At 36.5% G+C, this 16,843-nt stretch overlaps 8 protein-coding genes across 8 annotated transcripts; 2 read left to right on the top strand and 6 right to left on the bottom strand.

The window, feature by feature from the left end:
- Window positions 1-141: 141 nt before the first annotated feature.
- On the top strand, window positions 142-2,433 carry FDP41_008328 (uncharacterized protein; the record flags this gene model as incomplete). Its single annotated transcript, XM_044712170.1, has 1 exon — window positions 142-2,433. The coding sequence occupies one exon, from the start codon at window positions 142-144 to the stop codon at window positions 2,431-2,433; it is 2,292 nt and encodes a 763-aa protein (XP_044558337.1).
- A 183-nt stretch (window positions 2,434-2,616) lies between these two features.
- FDP41_008327 (uncharacterized protein) lies at window positions 2,617-4,060 on the bottom strand (the record flags this gene model as incomplete). Its single annotated transcript, XM_044712169.1, has 4 exons — window positions 2,617-2,752; window positions 2,941-3,297; window positions 3,446-3,713; window positions 3,913-4,060. The coding sequence occupies 4 exons, from the start codon at window positions 4,058-4,060 to the stop codon at window positions 2,617-2,619; spliced, it is 909 nt and encodes a 302-aa protein (XP_044558336.1).
- A 215-nt stretch (window positions 4,061-4,275) lies between these two features.
- Window positions 4,276-5,370, bottom strand: FDP41_008326 (uncharacterized protein; the record flags this gene model as incomplete). Its single annotated transcript, XM_044712168.1, has 1 exon — window positions 4,276-5,370. The coding sequence occupies one exon, from the start codon at window positions 5,368-5,370 to the stop codon at window positions 4,276-4,278; it is 1,095 nt and encodes a 364-aa protein (XP_044558335.1).
- A 171-nt stretch (window positions 5,371-5,541) lies between these two features.
- FDP41_008325 (uncharacterized protein) lies at window positions 5,542-6,537 on the bottom strand (the record flags this gene model as incomplete). Its single annotated transcript, XM_044712167.1, has 1 exon — window positions 5,542-6,537. The coding sequence occupies one exon, from the start codon at window positions 6,535-6,537 to the stop codon at window positions 5,542-5,544; it is 996 nt and encodes a 331-aa protein (XP_044558334.1).
- A 300-nt stretch (window positions 6,538-6,837) lies between these two features.
- FDP41_008324 (uncharacterized protein) lies at window positions 6,838-7,887 on the bottom strand (the record flags this gene model as incomplete). Its single annotated transcript, XM_044712166.1, has 1 exon — window positions 6,838-7,887. The coding sequence occupies one exon, from the start codon at window positions 7,885-7,887 to the stop codon at window positions 6,838-6,840; it is 1,050 nt and encodes a 349-aa protein (XP_044558333.1).
- A 928-nt stretch (window positions 7,888-8,815) lies between these two features.
- Window positions 8,816-12,547, top strand: FDP41_008323 (uncharacterized protein; the record flags this gene model as incomplete). The annotated part of the gene is made up of 1 exon (XM_044712165.1): window positions 8,816-12,547. One exon carries the CDS (start codon window positions 8,816-8,818, stop codon window positions 12,545-12,547), a length of 3,732 nt encoding a protein of 1,243 aa, XP_044558332.1.
- A 92-nt stretch (window positions 12,548-12,639) lies between these two features.
- On the bottom strand, window positions 12,640-13,209 carry FDP41_008322 (uncharacterized protein; the record flags this gene model as incomplete). The annotated part of the gene is made up of 1 exon (XM_044712164.1): window positions 12,640-13,209. The coding sequence occupies one exon, from the start codon at window positions 13,207-13,209 to the stop codon at window positions 12,640-12,642; it is 570 nt and encodes a 189-aa protein (XP_044558331.1).
- Window positions 13,210-13,387: 178 nt separating this feature from the next.
- Window positions 13,388-16,741, bottom strand: FDP41_008321 (uncharacterized protein; the record flags this gene model as incomplete). The annotated part of the gene is made up of 3 exons (XM_044712163.1): window positions 13,388-14,415; window positions 14,494-15,858; window positions 15,982-16,741. 3 exons carry the CDS (start codon window positions 16,739-16,741, stop codon window positions 13,388-13,390), a joined length of 3,153 nt encoding a protein of 1,050 aa, XP_044558330.1.
- Between the last annotated feature and the right edge of the window lie 102 nt (window positions 16,742-16,843).

Genomic DNA, 16,843 nt, shown 5'->3' with positions numbered 1-16,843 from the left:
TTTCATTGAACAACACATTGACCAATTAATTCCTTTCACACCACCACACTATTGGCCATTCACAACGTCTTTGACTTTTAGCAGAACTTTTGAACGAATTTTCATTTTCCAAATATATCCAACCCAACACAACCACAAAAAATGTCTGTAACGGAAACTACGACCAATTCAACCCTCTCTTCTCCACTTCTGTCTTGTTCTTCCAATATCAACCAACATTCCCACTCAAATCCAAGTATTCCAAATTCTTCTTTTTCTTCCGTAAATCATCCAAATTCTTCTTCTTTCATTCCGTTGAATGAATGGAATCATCATCAAGAAGGAATTGAGGCTTCGTTCATGACGATGAAAATTTCAGCAATTCCCCGTACAGAAGAAGTAAAATCATCACTTCATCATCAAATATTGAATAGTAATAATAATCATCATAATACGAACATCACTTCTTTAATGGCAACTGAAAATAATGAAAGAAATGACAGCAATCACGTTAATACATCAGCAACAACAAATAATGACAAGGATAGAACAAGTGTTGATTCTACGACGAGGAGTATATCGATTCGTCCTCAACAAGAACACATTGCCACCACAGGTAATGATCGAGAAGGAATGTGTTCGATACCGCTGTCAGTTGTCAAACCATACCAACCACTCTCCATTCATCAACAAGTTGAACTCGCTTTACTTCATTCTTCAAATAGTAACACTCGCAACAGCAGTTGTAGCAGTATGGACGATGACATGTATGATGAAGATGATCAATCGGTTTCAACTCCAATTTCCATTCCTAGTTTACCCTCCACTCCTTCTCGATCCAATCCAACCTCTTCAACCACCACTACCAATATTACCAACACTTCCACAACAACAACCGAAACAACAACAATTCTATCCGTCACCTCGACTCCTTCAATCATTCAATCAAGCTCTGCAAGTTCGTTGACAACGACCACAGATAACAACAGCACCGACAAGAGCAGCAACTCATCTACGACGACCACTCCTCTTCGAAAACAAGCCGAAGAGCTCGAGGATTGGAAAATTATTGTTCGAAATCGAAATGCTCAACAAATGAGCCGAATGGCAAACACAAATTTAACGGACAGCAAACCTTCGTCGACGATTTCAACACCCTTGTCACCTTCGACGCCACAACTTACGCATCAACAACAAAATCATGATGAACCATCTTCTGATTCAACACAAATTTCGAAAAAAGGAAATCAATTATGGTCCAAATTGAGAAAATCATTTAACGTCAAGAAAAATGCATCCTTTGAATCGATTGTGACTTCAAATAGTGGTGGAGGAGGAACGGGTTCCTTGGGATATTCGAGCTCAAAAAGTTCATTTAAAAGTGTCACTGATTCTGCAACTTCATTAACGAGTTCAAACGGTTCAATCATGCCGTCACAAACAGTACGAGTTCCAATTATTGGATCAGCTGTTTTCACCAATTCACAACAACCACAGCTGCAACAAACACCAACCTCAAAGAACTTGGAAAGCACCACAAAAGACCAAAGTTTTTTAGAATTTTTGGATAGTGTCGATTGTCGAATGAATGTTGTTTCGATCGATTCGTTAGATGATGGAATTTCTGTAAATTCTTCAACGATGGCTTCTTCGTCTTCTTCGAGTATGTCCGTTACATCCGAATTGAAAAAATCAAAATGGTGGAAACCTTTAAGGATTATCAAGAGTACCATAAAGAAACAATTACGAGAAGAAAAGCGAGAGTCCAAACAGAAAACACAAAACAATTCGAACAATAGCAGCACAAATCTCATGACAAGCGCCACCAGTCAAACTGCACCTTCTTCTTCGAGTGAAACTCTCTCAACAACAACCTTACAAACAAGTAGCAGCGATGAAAAATTCAGTGTCTTGGTCGTGAGTAAGTCAGCAACAACCATGAGCGCTGCAGAAGATGAAATGAGAAATTGTTTACAAGATCCAATTTGTATGCAATTATTTCATGATTTTTGTTGCCAAGAATGTTCACAGGAAAATCTCGTTCTGTGGAAAGAGCTCAATAAGGTCAAGGCAAATTTCAAGAAATTATCCGATCGAAGAAGAAGTCGAAGTTTGAAATCCATTCATTCCAAATTCTTTGCCTCTGAAACCGGTGATTTAGAAGTCAATGTGAGTGGAAAAACCAAGCTTCAAATTGAGGAACATGCAAATAGCAACCGAGTGAGCCTTCAGTCAGGTGCCAATGTGTTGAACAATTTGCAACGAGATTGTATGAATAATTTATGTGACAGTTTTTCGAGATTTATTTTAACGGAGGAGTATCGACAATGGAGACAAATGCGGTTTGGTTTGGATGATTTTTTTGAAGTTGGTATTCATTCAACAACATCAACGACACCCACGACAAGCATGCCAACAACTTCCTCTTCGACTACAGATTCGGAAATTAAATAAAAGCGGTCACGTTGTTGTTTGGGGATGAACTAATAATAATTACAAGTTGCCTTTTTTAACCTGTTTTTTAAGCAAATTAAAGCGATACAGAGGCTAGGATTTTGAGTTTACTTGATAATTCACATCAAACCAGTTAGAGCTGTGCCATGTACAACAGATCATGTCAATCATGTGATGGCCAGACTATTTTTTGAAAAGAGGGCTGTCATGGTTGTAGTAAAATTCATTCAAATCACATCCAACACCATTGGTTTTTCTCCATTCCAAACCTTTAATTAAATTTCCTTCTCCTTGTGCTGGAATAAATTTCACAAACCAACTGTTTCAAGAATTATAATAATAATTTCATGCATATAATTGAACGTTTGAATAAATCAACCATGATCGATATGGTCAATAAAAAATTATTGTGAAAATTATTGTTAATGAAAAAGAATCATCATAATGAGAAAATTCAACAATAATATTGTTTCAAACGATTTCAAAAACTATTTCAACATCACTTACTTGTAAACAGTAGCTGGAACCCATCCTCTTACATCAGTCTCAACAATGGTTGTATAGGTCGTAGTGGTCTCATTACCAAAACATTCATTCGCGAAATACTTATTCACTCCACGAATATATCCATTAAATCCTTCAGAAGGACCATATTTATCCACAGGAAGCGGTGGTGGAGGTTTAGTGACACCTGTCGTTGTTGCATAAGGAATCATTCGAAATTCCAATGCCTTAGAAAGTGTTACATAGTGAAATTCATTGAGTTGGACCACTCCGGTCATGGAAATGAAATCTCTACCTTGAACAGGAAATACACCCTTATGAGCTGTTCGTTCGATTGAAATGACAACTTTGTGTCCGCTTCTGCAATATTTTCAAGTTCAACATGGTTGATTAATTTCACGTGTTCATTGTTACAAAAATTATGGTGTCAACAATCAACATTTCAAAAATGATGATCCATGTCACAATAGTTCAATGTACTCGAATATTAAACGAACGAAAAACCTACTCCTTATCCACATAACTAAACACTCTCAATACATTTCTCTCTTCCAATCGATCATCCCAATTTTTTCTTCTCTCAAAATCGCGTACGGCCACAAACATTTCTTTGGGCGAACATGGAAAATTAGTTCGAATGTATTTGTGTCTTTTAATTTCACCGGTAGATCCTTCGCCTTTCTTTTTAACGAGCATTCGACGATAGTTTTCTGGTTCTTCGTAGAGTACTTCGTAATCTTCTTCATTGGTGGCTTCTTCACGAATGGCCATGATTTCTGTGTGATGAGTATTTGAAGCATTCAATATATTATATCAGATATATATATAAAATAATTTTGGTAATTATTTCGAATTTAAAATTTCAAAATCATGATCGTGCATTAAATAATAATAAAATTGAAAAATCACGAATACAAAATGATCATTGTAATGAACGAAATGATGAAATATACCTTCCTTAAGAAGCCAACAAACCTTTATACGAAAACAATAGCATTCCATCAATGATGATGGGAGTATCCGAACTTTGTTCCGGAAGAATAGTTACTTCGGGATGAGTTGGAAATGAAAAATTGTTCGTGGTGTTCTCAGAGGTTGTTTCTCCTGTTAGCCAAGACAACATGGTGATGTTGAGGTTTTGTGGTGAGTTTTAGGAATGGTGTGCTTGGTACGGGAGATGTGGAGAATTTTTTTTTTAAAATATCTCTGTCAAATGTCAGTAAGAGCTGGCAAAAAGGACATTTGGAAATTGTTGATTGTATTGAGACCTTAAGGATGGACATCAATGAATGCAAACAAACTTGAAAACACATGTCGATCACATACCTTTCACCGATCTCAGTATTTGAGATGTGTTTTCATCAAGTCAAAGATGCGTTGTTTTGCAAATTTGGAGCATTCGGCACTACTATTCAGCAATTCTTCGGAACAGTCAAACATGTGTCCCACTTTTTCATTTTCTAAATTCTCTCTTAAATTATGTTTCTCTAAACAAAATTTCAATGATTTCTCACAACTCATCATTATTCCTTTGAATAGTAACTCGTGATAAGAGGCTCCACAATGAGCAAATGCAAATTTTGCCATTAATTCATGATTCATGGTGACATTTCCATTCATCTGAAGATCTTTTGCACTGTGATGCATTTCCAACACTTGTTGCCATTTGTTTTTCTTATTGGACAAACAATTGGCAAGTCTGTGTTGAACATCAGCCAAGAATATATCAAACATTTTTGTCGTTTCATCCTGAGATTCCACATCCTTATACGCACCATGATTTGCAGCTTTCCATTCTCTGAGACGATTTAAAAATTGAGGCATTACATCTCGAATGCGGCTTCTTCTCACTTGATTCATATATTGCTCTTGCTGTTCGATTTGTTGTTCCATTAGTGATGATGAAGTGTCTGAAAGTTGTTGCATATTTTGTTGAAGAGAATTGTTTTCTGAAAATGAATTGAAATGAAATTGATTGAAATGAATCATGTTTGAATTTAAAGAGGATGACGAAGAGAAATTATATTCCGATATGGAAGCCTGCTTAATCTTTTGTCCATTTCTTTGATCATAATATTCTTCATCATTACTTTTGGAAATCCAAAGCAAAGGCTTTTGTAAAGACGATGAATCCAATGATGCGAGATCATTACTACCAACACTACTAAAACTTGATACTCGTCTGAAATAATCCATCGTTGCCATGCATAATGGATAAAAAGAAGTTTGGTTTTTCAAAGTAGCATCGGAATGTTTGTGAAGATTTTCGGAATCCATCGCCTTCTTCTCTTCATGATTTGAAGTATTTAAGTTTCCAAGATATTCCTTCTCCAATTTCAGACATTGAACTTGATCTGCATAGAAACGTAAGAAAGATCGAGTTTGTACAATTTCTGCCTTGTATTCGGCATTGTTCGATTTTGGTAAAGACATTTTTTTTGTGAACAATACATTCAATTTTCCTTAATTAAGAATCCTATAATTCACATCTTAATATATTAATCGATTATACATATTAATTATTTTTGAATAATATATTAATAATATATGCATGGGTGAGATTGATTTATAATTAAATTAAATATAGGTGGTTGAAAAATTAAACTAGTCATCTTTAATGAGATATTCCAAAATCCACTCAAATATAATTTCAAATAAATATTCATATAAAAATCGCCAAAAGATAACCATGCACACGAAAATACTCAAGCGAGTCACCCACGTGTTTTTCGGGGAAACAATCACATCAATAATTGTGAGAGAGGTCATTAAAATCACGAGAAAAATGGTAAAGAGAGTTCTGCCAACTTTCTTCGAGTAGGCAATTTTTTCTTCTCGTGTGGCTTTGTGTCGTTTTGGATAATAATGTTTGTGTTTGATGTGAGGATGAATGGGATCAATCACAGAGTCTACATCTGTGTAAGTGTTGGTCTGAGAGGTTGACACAGATGCTAAGCTCAACCTAGAGTGAGCATCCTCTTCGTCATCAACGATGATGTGTGAAGCATCTAAAAGTCTCCTTCGATGATCGTCCTCATCGGAAACACTATGAGACGTTGGGTCAAAATTCTTTCCTTCTCTCCTTTTGTTCGTTTTTCGATTCGAATTGAATTGAGGGTCCAAATTTAATCCATCGTCATCATCATCATCTTCATGTTTCATTCCTATATTACGGAGAGCAATCCGTTCGAACTGTTTCAATGATTGTAGCACAGAAGATGATGATTGGTGAATAGTGTTCGTGCCATGAACGAATGTTTCATCCTTTGATTTGCTAGTTGTTGTTGAAGGGAAACCTTCATGAAGTTCCTCCTCAATCAAACGTGTATGATGATGCCGAACCCTCGGGCCTCGGCTCTGTTGTTCCTCTGGATAATGAAATCGGGTAGGATCCTGTTGTTGGAAACGCTCTTCCGATGATCCGAAATTCATAGCCTCAATCATTTCTTCTTCATCTTGTTCCGTGTTGTTGTTGTTGCTGTTGGCTCCGATTATTCGATTGGTTGTATGATCATGTTCAAAGTCATCCGATGATGAAACTCCCCAACGAAAACTGGAGAGTTTGCTTTGGCTGTTATTCAACGAATTCAATCGCATCATCTTTTTTTTTATACTTCTTTTTATAGAACTCGAGTTTATAATTTCTTAATAAGGGCTTCATTCCTTCTTGGTGTAAGGAAAGCACAATTAAAACAATTAAAAATCATCATTCTTATCAATATTTAAAAAATCGTAGAGATCATTATAATAAATATATATTTATCTCAATAGATTTCATCAAAATTCCAATAGATACTCTCCACTTAAAGGGCATCTGAATTGGAAAAGACCTATGTTTCACAAACCTAGTAGCAGCAGTGCTGGGTGATGTGATGTTGCCACATGTCCTCTCCACTTTTTTTACAATTGCATGAGATCGTCGTCTTGAGAATTCTCTTCCTTCACTCGCAACATGCTCAAATATTCAGACAATGAAAACTTGAACACTTCTTCAGGTAAACCATCACAAGCTTCCATAACGAGATAAATGGGGAAATCTTCACTCGACTCTGACAATCGACACACACACAGTGCAGCATCTCCATCACCCAAAAAGATGAAATCATTCTTCTCCTTAAACCATTCAATGTGTTCGTATTGATCTTGATCCATTACAAAGATTTGATGTTCCACACAAATGTCTTCGTCCTTCACTTTGGACTTGTCTTCCACAATGAATTGATTTCCCTTTTTCCATTTAATGGAAGCAAACAAGTTGATGGCATCCGACAAGATCATGTCTCTATAACGATGTTTCTTCACTTCGGAAGGAATTTCACCACCTAATTTGGTAATTAATTCACAAACTTTAGGACTCAATGCATAGGACCATGAAGAGGTTTGAGGGACTTCTTCTTCTTTGACCTTCTTGTTTCTGCTCTTTGGTCTAGACTTCTTTGGAATGGTTTCTTCTTCTTCAAGAGTTTGTTGTTCTTGTTGATTAATATTTTCCTTCTCTTGATCAACATCTTGTTCTGCCTTCTTCGTTTGATTCTTTTTACTCTTTTTAGAAGAAGAATTCTTCTTTTTTGCAGAAACTTGTCTCTCCTCATAGGTATTATGAGATTCACTCACTCCTTGTTCCTTCTCGGTACATTCCTTATAATTGACATTTCTTCGACGACGAGTGCCATGAATGATATTTTCCTCAGCCACAGCGGTTGGATTTTTGAGAATTCTCTTGGAACGATCTTTAGGTTTGGTCTTGTAGCCACCAACCAACACGACGTGCTCACCAGTGGCTTCATCCACGACCACACGAGCCGTGGTCACTTTGACTTTCTCTTCGGGATGATCCGGAGTGATGACTTGAGCGATGGTTTTGATGGCATGTTTATCAAGATTATTGACAGGGACGTAGACATGGCCGTCTTGGGTTTTAAATTTTCGTTGGGAAGCTTCCTTTGGCATTGTGAGCAAGTGGATCCAGTGGTAATGATGATGTGGAAGGTGGTGAAGTGAGGTGAGGTGTGGATGTGTTTTTTTTAATTGTTGTTAAATTTTTAGGTGGCAACAGACATAACGGAAAATAATTTCAAAAGTGCAAAAAAAAACGGTCGTCTTTGGCGGGAATTTTTTGTTTCCTTCCTTTCTTAAACGAGGTTGTTGATCTTATATGACTGAACTGTTTAAGTTTCACCACAATTATATATGAGCATACAGATACCATCCTTTCACATGTTGATTTTATTAAGGGTGGCAGTCAAGAAGGCCATGAAAAAATTCTCAAAGTTCAGGAATTGGTGACTGGAAAGGAAATTATGATTGTCATCATTATTAATATTCCCAACCTCACAAGAGAGATTAGAAACAGAAGGGGAAAGATTTTTCTCTGTCTATTGCAAAAGACTTGAATCAAGAGGCTGTATTTGTCACAGAGTTCTTGAGAATACTCAAAATGGACCAACATGAATCATCGCCTCATAGCACATATCCTTCGATGTGGCCACGTTGCAAACAGCATGGTAACGACTGCCGTTGTTGCCGTATATGAACGCATTGGGTGAATGACCTAATGGAGACATATCCTAATGTCAACAAAAACTGACAAACGTCAAAGAAGGAAAATTAATTTTATTCATGGACAAAAAAGAATTCTTTTTCGGTTCCACCAAGAGCTTTTGGTCTCTTCATTCGCACTGGTCATTTCGTGTCGACACTTTTGCAAAGACCTGCCGCAATAACTCCTCAAGTCCACTCTTATTGTTTGAATATCATATACGGAGGCCTCACGACCACTTTAGCACAACAAACAAAACAACAACTGTCAGCAATCATCTCGTGTGCACACCACACGATTCGTTCGAGATCCCACCCACACATCTAGTTCATTCATAAAATGTCTCAATTACGGAACATCTGTCGTTCATACAAACATGAAGATAACAACAAGGATAACGAGGATTCTCATCGTCATGCTGATGACAGCTGTTGTTCTTCTTCTTCTCATACGATGAATTCTACATGGATGATGAAACAATTCCAACAACAACAACAACAAACAACAACATCCGATGATGACAACACACCAAACAAATTCATTTTCTTTCAAGTCGATACAAGTCTTTTCGGTGATTCAATCACAACATCCACAACACTCACAACAACAACAATGAAAATCACAACATCCACATTAATACATGAATCTTCTCATCACTCCTTTCGTCCTCCACATGTTCATGCTCCTCCTCCTCATCATCATCAACAAGCATCTTGGAGGTTCAGTATCCAAGTCATGATCATCATCACTTTCTTTCTCTTCCTTTTAATTCAACTCTTCAATGAACAACTCTTTTCTACAACGACGACAAGTGGCATGTTCATCCATCACAACAACACGACAAGTTCTTTCATCAACAACAACTATAACAACAATAGAATGTTATTGTCCCATCAATATATTCATCATCGGGCGATTCGTGTTGGTTTTGTCGAATCGTTCTTTGTTCTTGCTTCTCATCCCTCAATAGAGACGACGCCACAAGTTGTCTCATCATCATTCTCATCACTCTCATCATTCTCATCATTCAATTCAGTAGAATCTTGTACACTCGCGTTGGAACGATGGACACAGTTGACCACTTTACACGATTTTAAATTTACACCAAATTTGTATGGTTCATGGCGTTTGACACATTCACCTGAAACTGCACCTCCCTTCATGATGGGATCGTATGTGATGCAAGATCCCATGCCTTGTCCAGATTTAATTGAATTTACTTCCATTTCAGTGAGTGCCTCTCTCTATCGAGAAACTTATTTTGGAATTCACATAGAAGCCATTTTCAACCAAACAAATTTCAAGACTAATTTGTGGGCTGTCAGTTTTCAACCTCGTTTTTCACCTGTGTTTTTTGAAATGTTTGCTCAAGTTCAACAAACAAATACGAGTAATGGTTCAGAAATTTCAATTTTGAATCAAGAATTAATTTCGAACCAGACATTGAGTGATGGTTCATTTAAGATTTTACAAACAGGATCTTCACAATACATGCAACCCTTGTTGATGCGAAAAAAAGTTTCTGGATTTCAAGTGACTTTTCAAATGAAGCTTGATGACTTGTTTGTGACAAGAAATGTCAATGACACATTCACAACGAATTTCACCACCACCACCACCACTACTAGTGACATCATGTCAACAACAACAACTAACAAACCCTCTCTAAGAACATTCCTAGTTTCAAACACTCGTGAATTACCTAACAAGATAGAATCCAAATTCAGATTCCAATTACTCTATTCAAAATATCAACTTCCTTTTTCATTTCCTATTCAAGTCAAGACTCCCTATGGCATCAATTCCTTATTATTCGATGGAGTCTTTTCATTGAATGATCCAGCACAAGATGATTCCTTAAATCTTCAAAAGAGAGTACCTGTTGCCAATAATGCCATTTCAACCATTATTGTCATTGTGAATGGAATCATTGCATTAACCATTTTAAGTTTATTGATCATTTTTAGAAATACTGAACCTAGAGCATCGCGTGGTTATTTGCCTTATGTCATTTTCATTCATGTATTCATTAATTTTGCAAAGGATTTTGTTCAATCATTTTATGGAGAGGAATATTTATTGATTGCATTTGTGTTTTGCACTCTGTCGGTTTTGAGTTTTAGTTATCTCATGTATTTCTTGAATACTTTATTATTTTTCTATAAGAGGAAGGTGTACAATGATGTCTATCAAAAGATGAAACGAGATTCACTTTTGGATCGTAAGAAATCTTCAAGTGATGCCTATTCATCGCCGTCAACACTTGGCAACAACAACATGTTGGTATCCACCGAAAATGGAACTGTCACAACTGTCAACCATTCTTTGACTCACATTGTTCACCACACACCAGATCTTTCCATTCATCATCAAAATAATAATAATAATGGAATTCAACCTGTGGAGAAACAAGTCCTGACACCTTCAAATCCAACAACAGGAATCGAACTTTCCCTCACAACCACCACAAACACAACTACAAACATAACCAACATAACCAACACAACCACAACCACAACCAACACAATCAACACTTTTCCCATGAATCATTCAGTCATTCAAAACAATTCCTTGTCATCAACATCATCACCACCAAACGCCTCAAATCCTGCTGTGAGTAAAAACAGTTTCGATCCAGTCAAGACAGAACATTCCATGACGACAAGTTTGACATGGGTGAAATCAAGAAAAGTTCGATGGATTTCAGCCATTTGTGTTGCGATGGTGGTATTGCTCTCGTTGAGTGCCATCGTTCCAGTGTTGATGCTGTCAAGTGTCGCGAACGTCTTGTTGACCATTTATGCCGTTCTTGGAGTTTTAGTCACCATTGGTTCTGTACTAGTCATTGGATCACTCTCATTCGATATGATGTGGAATTGGAAACGTCTCTTTTACAAATGTGAATGGAAAGCTTACTTTTTCAGAAATGATCCACTCTATTATCGATTGGAACTTTTCATTCACATCCTTTCCGCGTTGTTTTATTTGGCTTTGTCCATTTCACTTCTCATTCAAAGAGATCAAATAGATAATTTATCATTACTGACTTCACAAACGTATAGAGGTGTCGCTCCAATTGCAACTTTTGTCTCTCTTCCAATTGAATGTTTGGCTGTCTTTTTTGAAATGATGGCAGCTGGAGGTGGATTTATTTGTCTCATGACTGCATATGAGAAAATTCGATTGAGAAATCAAGAGAAGTCGAAGATGGAGACTTTGGATTTGATCAGTGTGGATGATGAACATTCACAAGAAGAAGAATTTCCATCTTCTGCACAACTTGAAAAGTCATCTTGTTCATTTCCTAAAATGAGAACCAATATCCATTCTCCTTTAATGGAATTGTTGGGTGAGGATTTGTCGAGACTATTCATTGATGATAAGGGTTATGAATTATTGAGATTATATTCGAAAAGTGAATTTTCGATTGAAAATGTGGCATTTATTAATGACATTGAAAAGATTTATTCACAACTTTTTTGTGACATTGAGACAAATTCTCTCAAACAGAGACGAGGCAGTGGTGGCAGTACACCAAGTTTTTCACGTTTGATCAAACCTACACTCAAACAAAATCTGCGTCGTGAAGTTTTGGACTCGGTTTACAGTACATTATGTCAAGATTTTTTTGATCTCTATGTGAGTGATCATGCAAAACTTCCAGTGAATTTTTCATTTCAATCCAAAGTGATTTTTAACAATTGGCTTCAACAAGGATCATGGAGTGATGAATACGTCAAATCGGATGATTTCACAAGTGATATTGATTTTATCGCATTGGATGTCGTACGAAATTTGAGAGACACTTTTCGAAGATTTCAACTCACTCAATCGTATAAGGATTGGAAAATGCAAGCTCGAAAACAACATGCCTTATTGAGGAGTGCACTAAAAGCAAAAAAAGTTTCCACTTTGGCTGTTGTGGTTGACACGGCTACCCAAACAGTTGAAGAGAATAGAAATTCTCAAACGGTAGTAGCGGAAGATGCGACTTTGAGTGCAACTATGGTCGAATTGAAGGAGAGAGGAGCAGAAAACAATCAAGATAATGACACTTCCAATCATGTATGAGAAGTTGCATGTTCTCAGGAGGTTCATGATCAAAATGATTTATAAAGTCATACTTTGAACTATCCTATTTTAAACAATCATCATCTTGTCTCTTAATTGGTCTTACTTCTATCTTGTTTCAATCGCTCTGGCAAGACATACACAACCAAATACAAGAATCTCAATGCAGCACTAATCACTGAAACAATCACTTGAGAGACCATCTTGGTTTCGAGTGAACCCTTTTCCATCAAGACTGAACCAATATGCAAACAATCACCAACCAACAACAACAAGATGCTCAATTGAAAGAGACCCAACTGAACCAAGGTCTTTTGTTCTTTCTTTGCCAATACTGTACAAGTCACAAAAAGCATCACATGCATAAAGCCAAAAGCGATCAACATCATTCCGATAAATCTCATTAAAAAGTGAATATTCACATCACATGGATACGAGGTGAACAATTGTTGAATGAGAGCCAAGGTCAAATTAGGAGGTAAGATTCCTCGTGTGAAAAAACTGAGAAAGAATGGACTTGTGGGAATCAAATACATGAAAGATCCTAAAAACAGTTCATTGAAAAAAGGTTCTGCCCATAGAAAGATGTAAATGATGGTGAGAAGGAGAGGTTGTTTCATGAGTTGAGAGGTATTGTTTGAAAGGGTGATGAGAGGTGGCATCTTTTGTGGATTCTTGGAATATTTTTTTAAACTTGATCGCATTAAACGGATTTCCTAATTGGTGAAAATATTCAATAATTATTATTTTGATAACGGCTAGAGAATATGAACTTGCCTGCATCCAATAACACTCGAAGCATTGCTTATGCTCATCATGAAAACATGTCAATGATGATGATTAATAAGTCCAACCTAAAGTTTCAATTCCAATCCATTCCAAAGGAAATGCATTTCTTTTACCACATAAACTTTCTCTCTTTTTCATCCAAACATGTTTGGTTTTGTTGGGAAGCAATAAAAATCCATTCTCCTCAAAATGATCGATATCAAATCGAAGGGAAGATTTGTCGAGAGTGTCTCTATTGCAATAATGTGCTCCACTCTTAATGAATAACCGAGTGAAAAATGATGGAGAGTTTGTACAAGTGATTGAGAGTTTGATATGAGTGTCAGTTTCCTCTTCGATTTGAAGCGACAGAGAAGGTTTTGTCATTTTGTGCGCTTTCTTCAGTTCACAAAGGAAATGAATCGCTTGAAGAGTATGTCTTTGGCTTGTTTCTTGATGTGAATTAATTGAATGGTGAGCAATGACGTCAATTTCGAGAGAACATGCCAAAAATCCAAACGTCTTTTGTTGTAAAATGTCTCGAGTTAAGGGCAGTGAAAATATAATTTCACTTGCCAAATAATTAGTTGAAGAAGAATTGAATGCATCATGAGCTGAAAATTCAGTAATTTCTCTGCTCCACATTTCATGCCCATTCTCGAATGAAATCATTTGAATTTTCAAACTCTTAAATTGAATGGAGGAGTGTTGGTTCGAGTCTGAAGTGAACCAAAAATCTAACTGTTCTGAGGCGTCACTTTCATGATTTTCAATTTTGCTCATCTTTGAAGATGCAATGGAGAACAGATATGGAGCAAAAAAGTCCTTACTGAAATATTGCAGAAGCTTCCACGTTCCATTCCATTCCAAAGAAGACCATGAATTACCAGGCCAAATATCATTGAGCTGCCAATACAAAGCTCCAGAGCAAATTTTTAATTGTCTTCTCCAATGCTCACAAGCAGTTTTAATGGCCAGTGCTTGATTGACTTGTGACAGATAGACTAAATCTTTGAAAGTTTTTGGAAATCTAAATTCTCTGGAAATATGCTCGAGAATGCACTTATTTCCAACATAACTTCGTTGTCTGGATTCCATGACTGTACGTCATATTAGAATAACAAATTTTGGATGTTTTGTTTGGCCAAAAGAATGAAAAAGCCATTACAAACACTTACCTGGTGAAGTAATATTCAAATCTCGTTCACTTTCTTCTGAATGATCATTCCTTTCTAAAATAAATTGTGCCAATGTTTCAAAGCCTGGCAATGACTGAAAGCCAAATTCTGAGCTAAATCTTGGGATGACAGTTAGATAATTTGAAAATGGCTTACCACCATGCCAAACTGCCCAATAATGTGCATCTCCTTGAGTTAAATCTTGTGGATTTCCATACTTCATGATTCCGTTCGATGGAGAACTTGGCCAAAAAGGTGGAGTATTAAATTTAGAAGAATTATAGCATAATTCTTTCGAAACAACATCATAAATAGTATCATAATACAGCTTGTGATAATCTACAAACAGGCGCTGCTTGCAGTCAGAATTAATGCATTCAGGCCAGCTCAACAAAGCCTCCTCATTTTCATTATTACCAGCAAATAGAGCAATGCATGGATGAGGTTGTAAGTGTCGAAGTTGCTGAACTACTTCCACTCGGCAAGATTTCAAAAACTTTTCGTCTGATGGGTATAATGAACATGCAAACATAAAGTCATGCCAAAGAAGAATACCATATCTATCACAATACTCATAGAAAAAGTCGTATTCATAAAATCCTCCACCCCAAATACGAAGCATGTTCATGTGACAGTCATGACTACTTTTGATCAAATTATGAATGTGCTCTCTGCTATGAAAGCATCGACTTGGAAAACAATCTGAGGGTATCCAATTACTTCCTTTACAATAGATGAGACGATCATTCACTTTGAATTGGAACTTGTGGCCATACTCGTCTTTTGAGGTATCAAGTTCAATCTTTCTCACTCCAAATAAAATTTGCTTCTCTTGCTTAAAGGATTCATGTTGGATGGCAACTTTGAAATTGTACAGTGGTTGACTTCCATAGCCATTTGGATACCATAACTTGAGTTTTTGAATGGATCCAATATTCAATGTGACAATATACATGTCCTCCAATTCAATGTCTTTTTCTATGTGCTCACACCATAGAGATTGTTTGTGATGCATTTGTTGTGAAGAGTCATCCAAAATGGATACTTCAACTTTTCCAATAGTGTCATTAATTTGTTCACATCCATCGAAATTTTTACAGAATAAATACAGTTTGGCAGTGAGTGAAACGTTTTCACATAGTTCAGGATTTCCTTCTCTTTCAATTGAAAAGTCATGCTGATAAAGAGCAATATCTTTTAAGAACAAAATAGTTCCCTTATTTTGTGTCGCAGAAAATGACGATTCAAGTGAGATCTGATTATTAATTTCAATAGGATGTGGACGATTAAATCTCACTAAATAACATGGCTTATGAATTCCAATAGATGCAAAAGCTGGTCCCCAGTCCCATCCAAAGGCACATCCTAATCATCCAATTTTACACAGCCCAAATTTTTCGCCCAACAACATTAAAATTCAAGCAATTAATTGAACACATTAATAATCGTCAATCAATCATGAGAGGTCATTAATTATAAAAAACGTACCTTCTTTTCTCAAGAAATTTCTTCCTCTAGTATCGAAATCTCTAGTATAAGAAGGGCATGGAATCTCATAAGCTTGTTTTTGAAGATGACTTTCCAATCGTTCTCTCGATTCCACAAGTGCCGATTTAAAATCAATTTCAATATGAAGTCCACAACGAGCGGATCCGTGTTGATCCTCCTTCTTCATCATGGATTTACATATCAATTCGGAAATATCCAAAATGTAATACTGAAACATGTTATCCACACAAGATCTGACCAATTCACCATTCACTTTGATATTGGCAACACAATCCAGACCTTCCATGATCAATAACCACGAAGACTCCAAAGAAGAAGCCTTCGAGTTTCTCACTCCTCTGATCATCACATTGCAACATTCATCCAAATCATTCATCCAGCATTCCATTTTCCAATCCGAATAACCCACCCACAATTGTTTCAATTCTTCCATTCTATGGTATGGATTTCCAACTAAATTATTTTCATAGAGAATGGAATGAACATTACATGGAATTTGAGAAAACGGAATTTTATGAAACTTCTTGTAAAAGCCTTCTTGTTTTCCAACAAATGCCTTTGGATCCACTTCTTGATCCCGATGAGAACACTTCATCATCCCTTCATAATCATTGTTTTTCATGAGCTCTTTACCATCTCGGAATTGAGTCAAAGAAAGAAACCATTGTTGAATATTAGGATTCTTTGATTTGGAATCCCATTCCGATGAGAAATCCTTTGAAAGTGGAATCACTTGCATCCTCCCTACTCTTTGGATGAAATTTTTTTGTAAATTCCTTTTTTTTGGCGAACTGTTCTTCTGCTGTGAAAACAACAAGATGTTTCGAATTCTTGAGAATTT

The sequence above is a fragment of the Naegleria fowleri genome, assembly GCF_008403515.1.
Source record: "Naegleria fowleri strain ATCC 30894 chromosome Unknown tig60, whole genome shotgun sequence".
Lineage (NCBI taxonomy): Eukaryota > Heterolobosea > Eutetramitea > Acrasida > Naegleriidae > Naegleria > Naegleria fowleri.
This window is presented reverse-complemented; position numbering and strand designations above follow the sequence as displayed.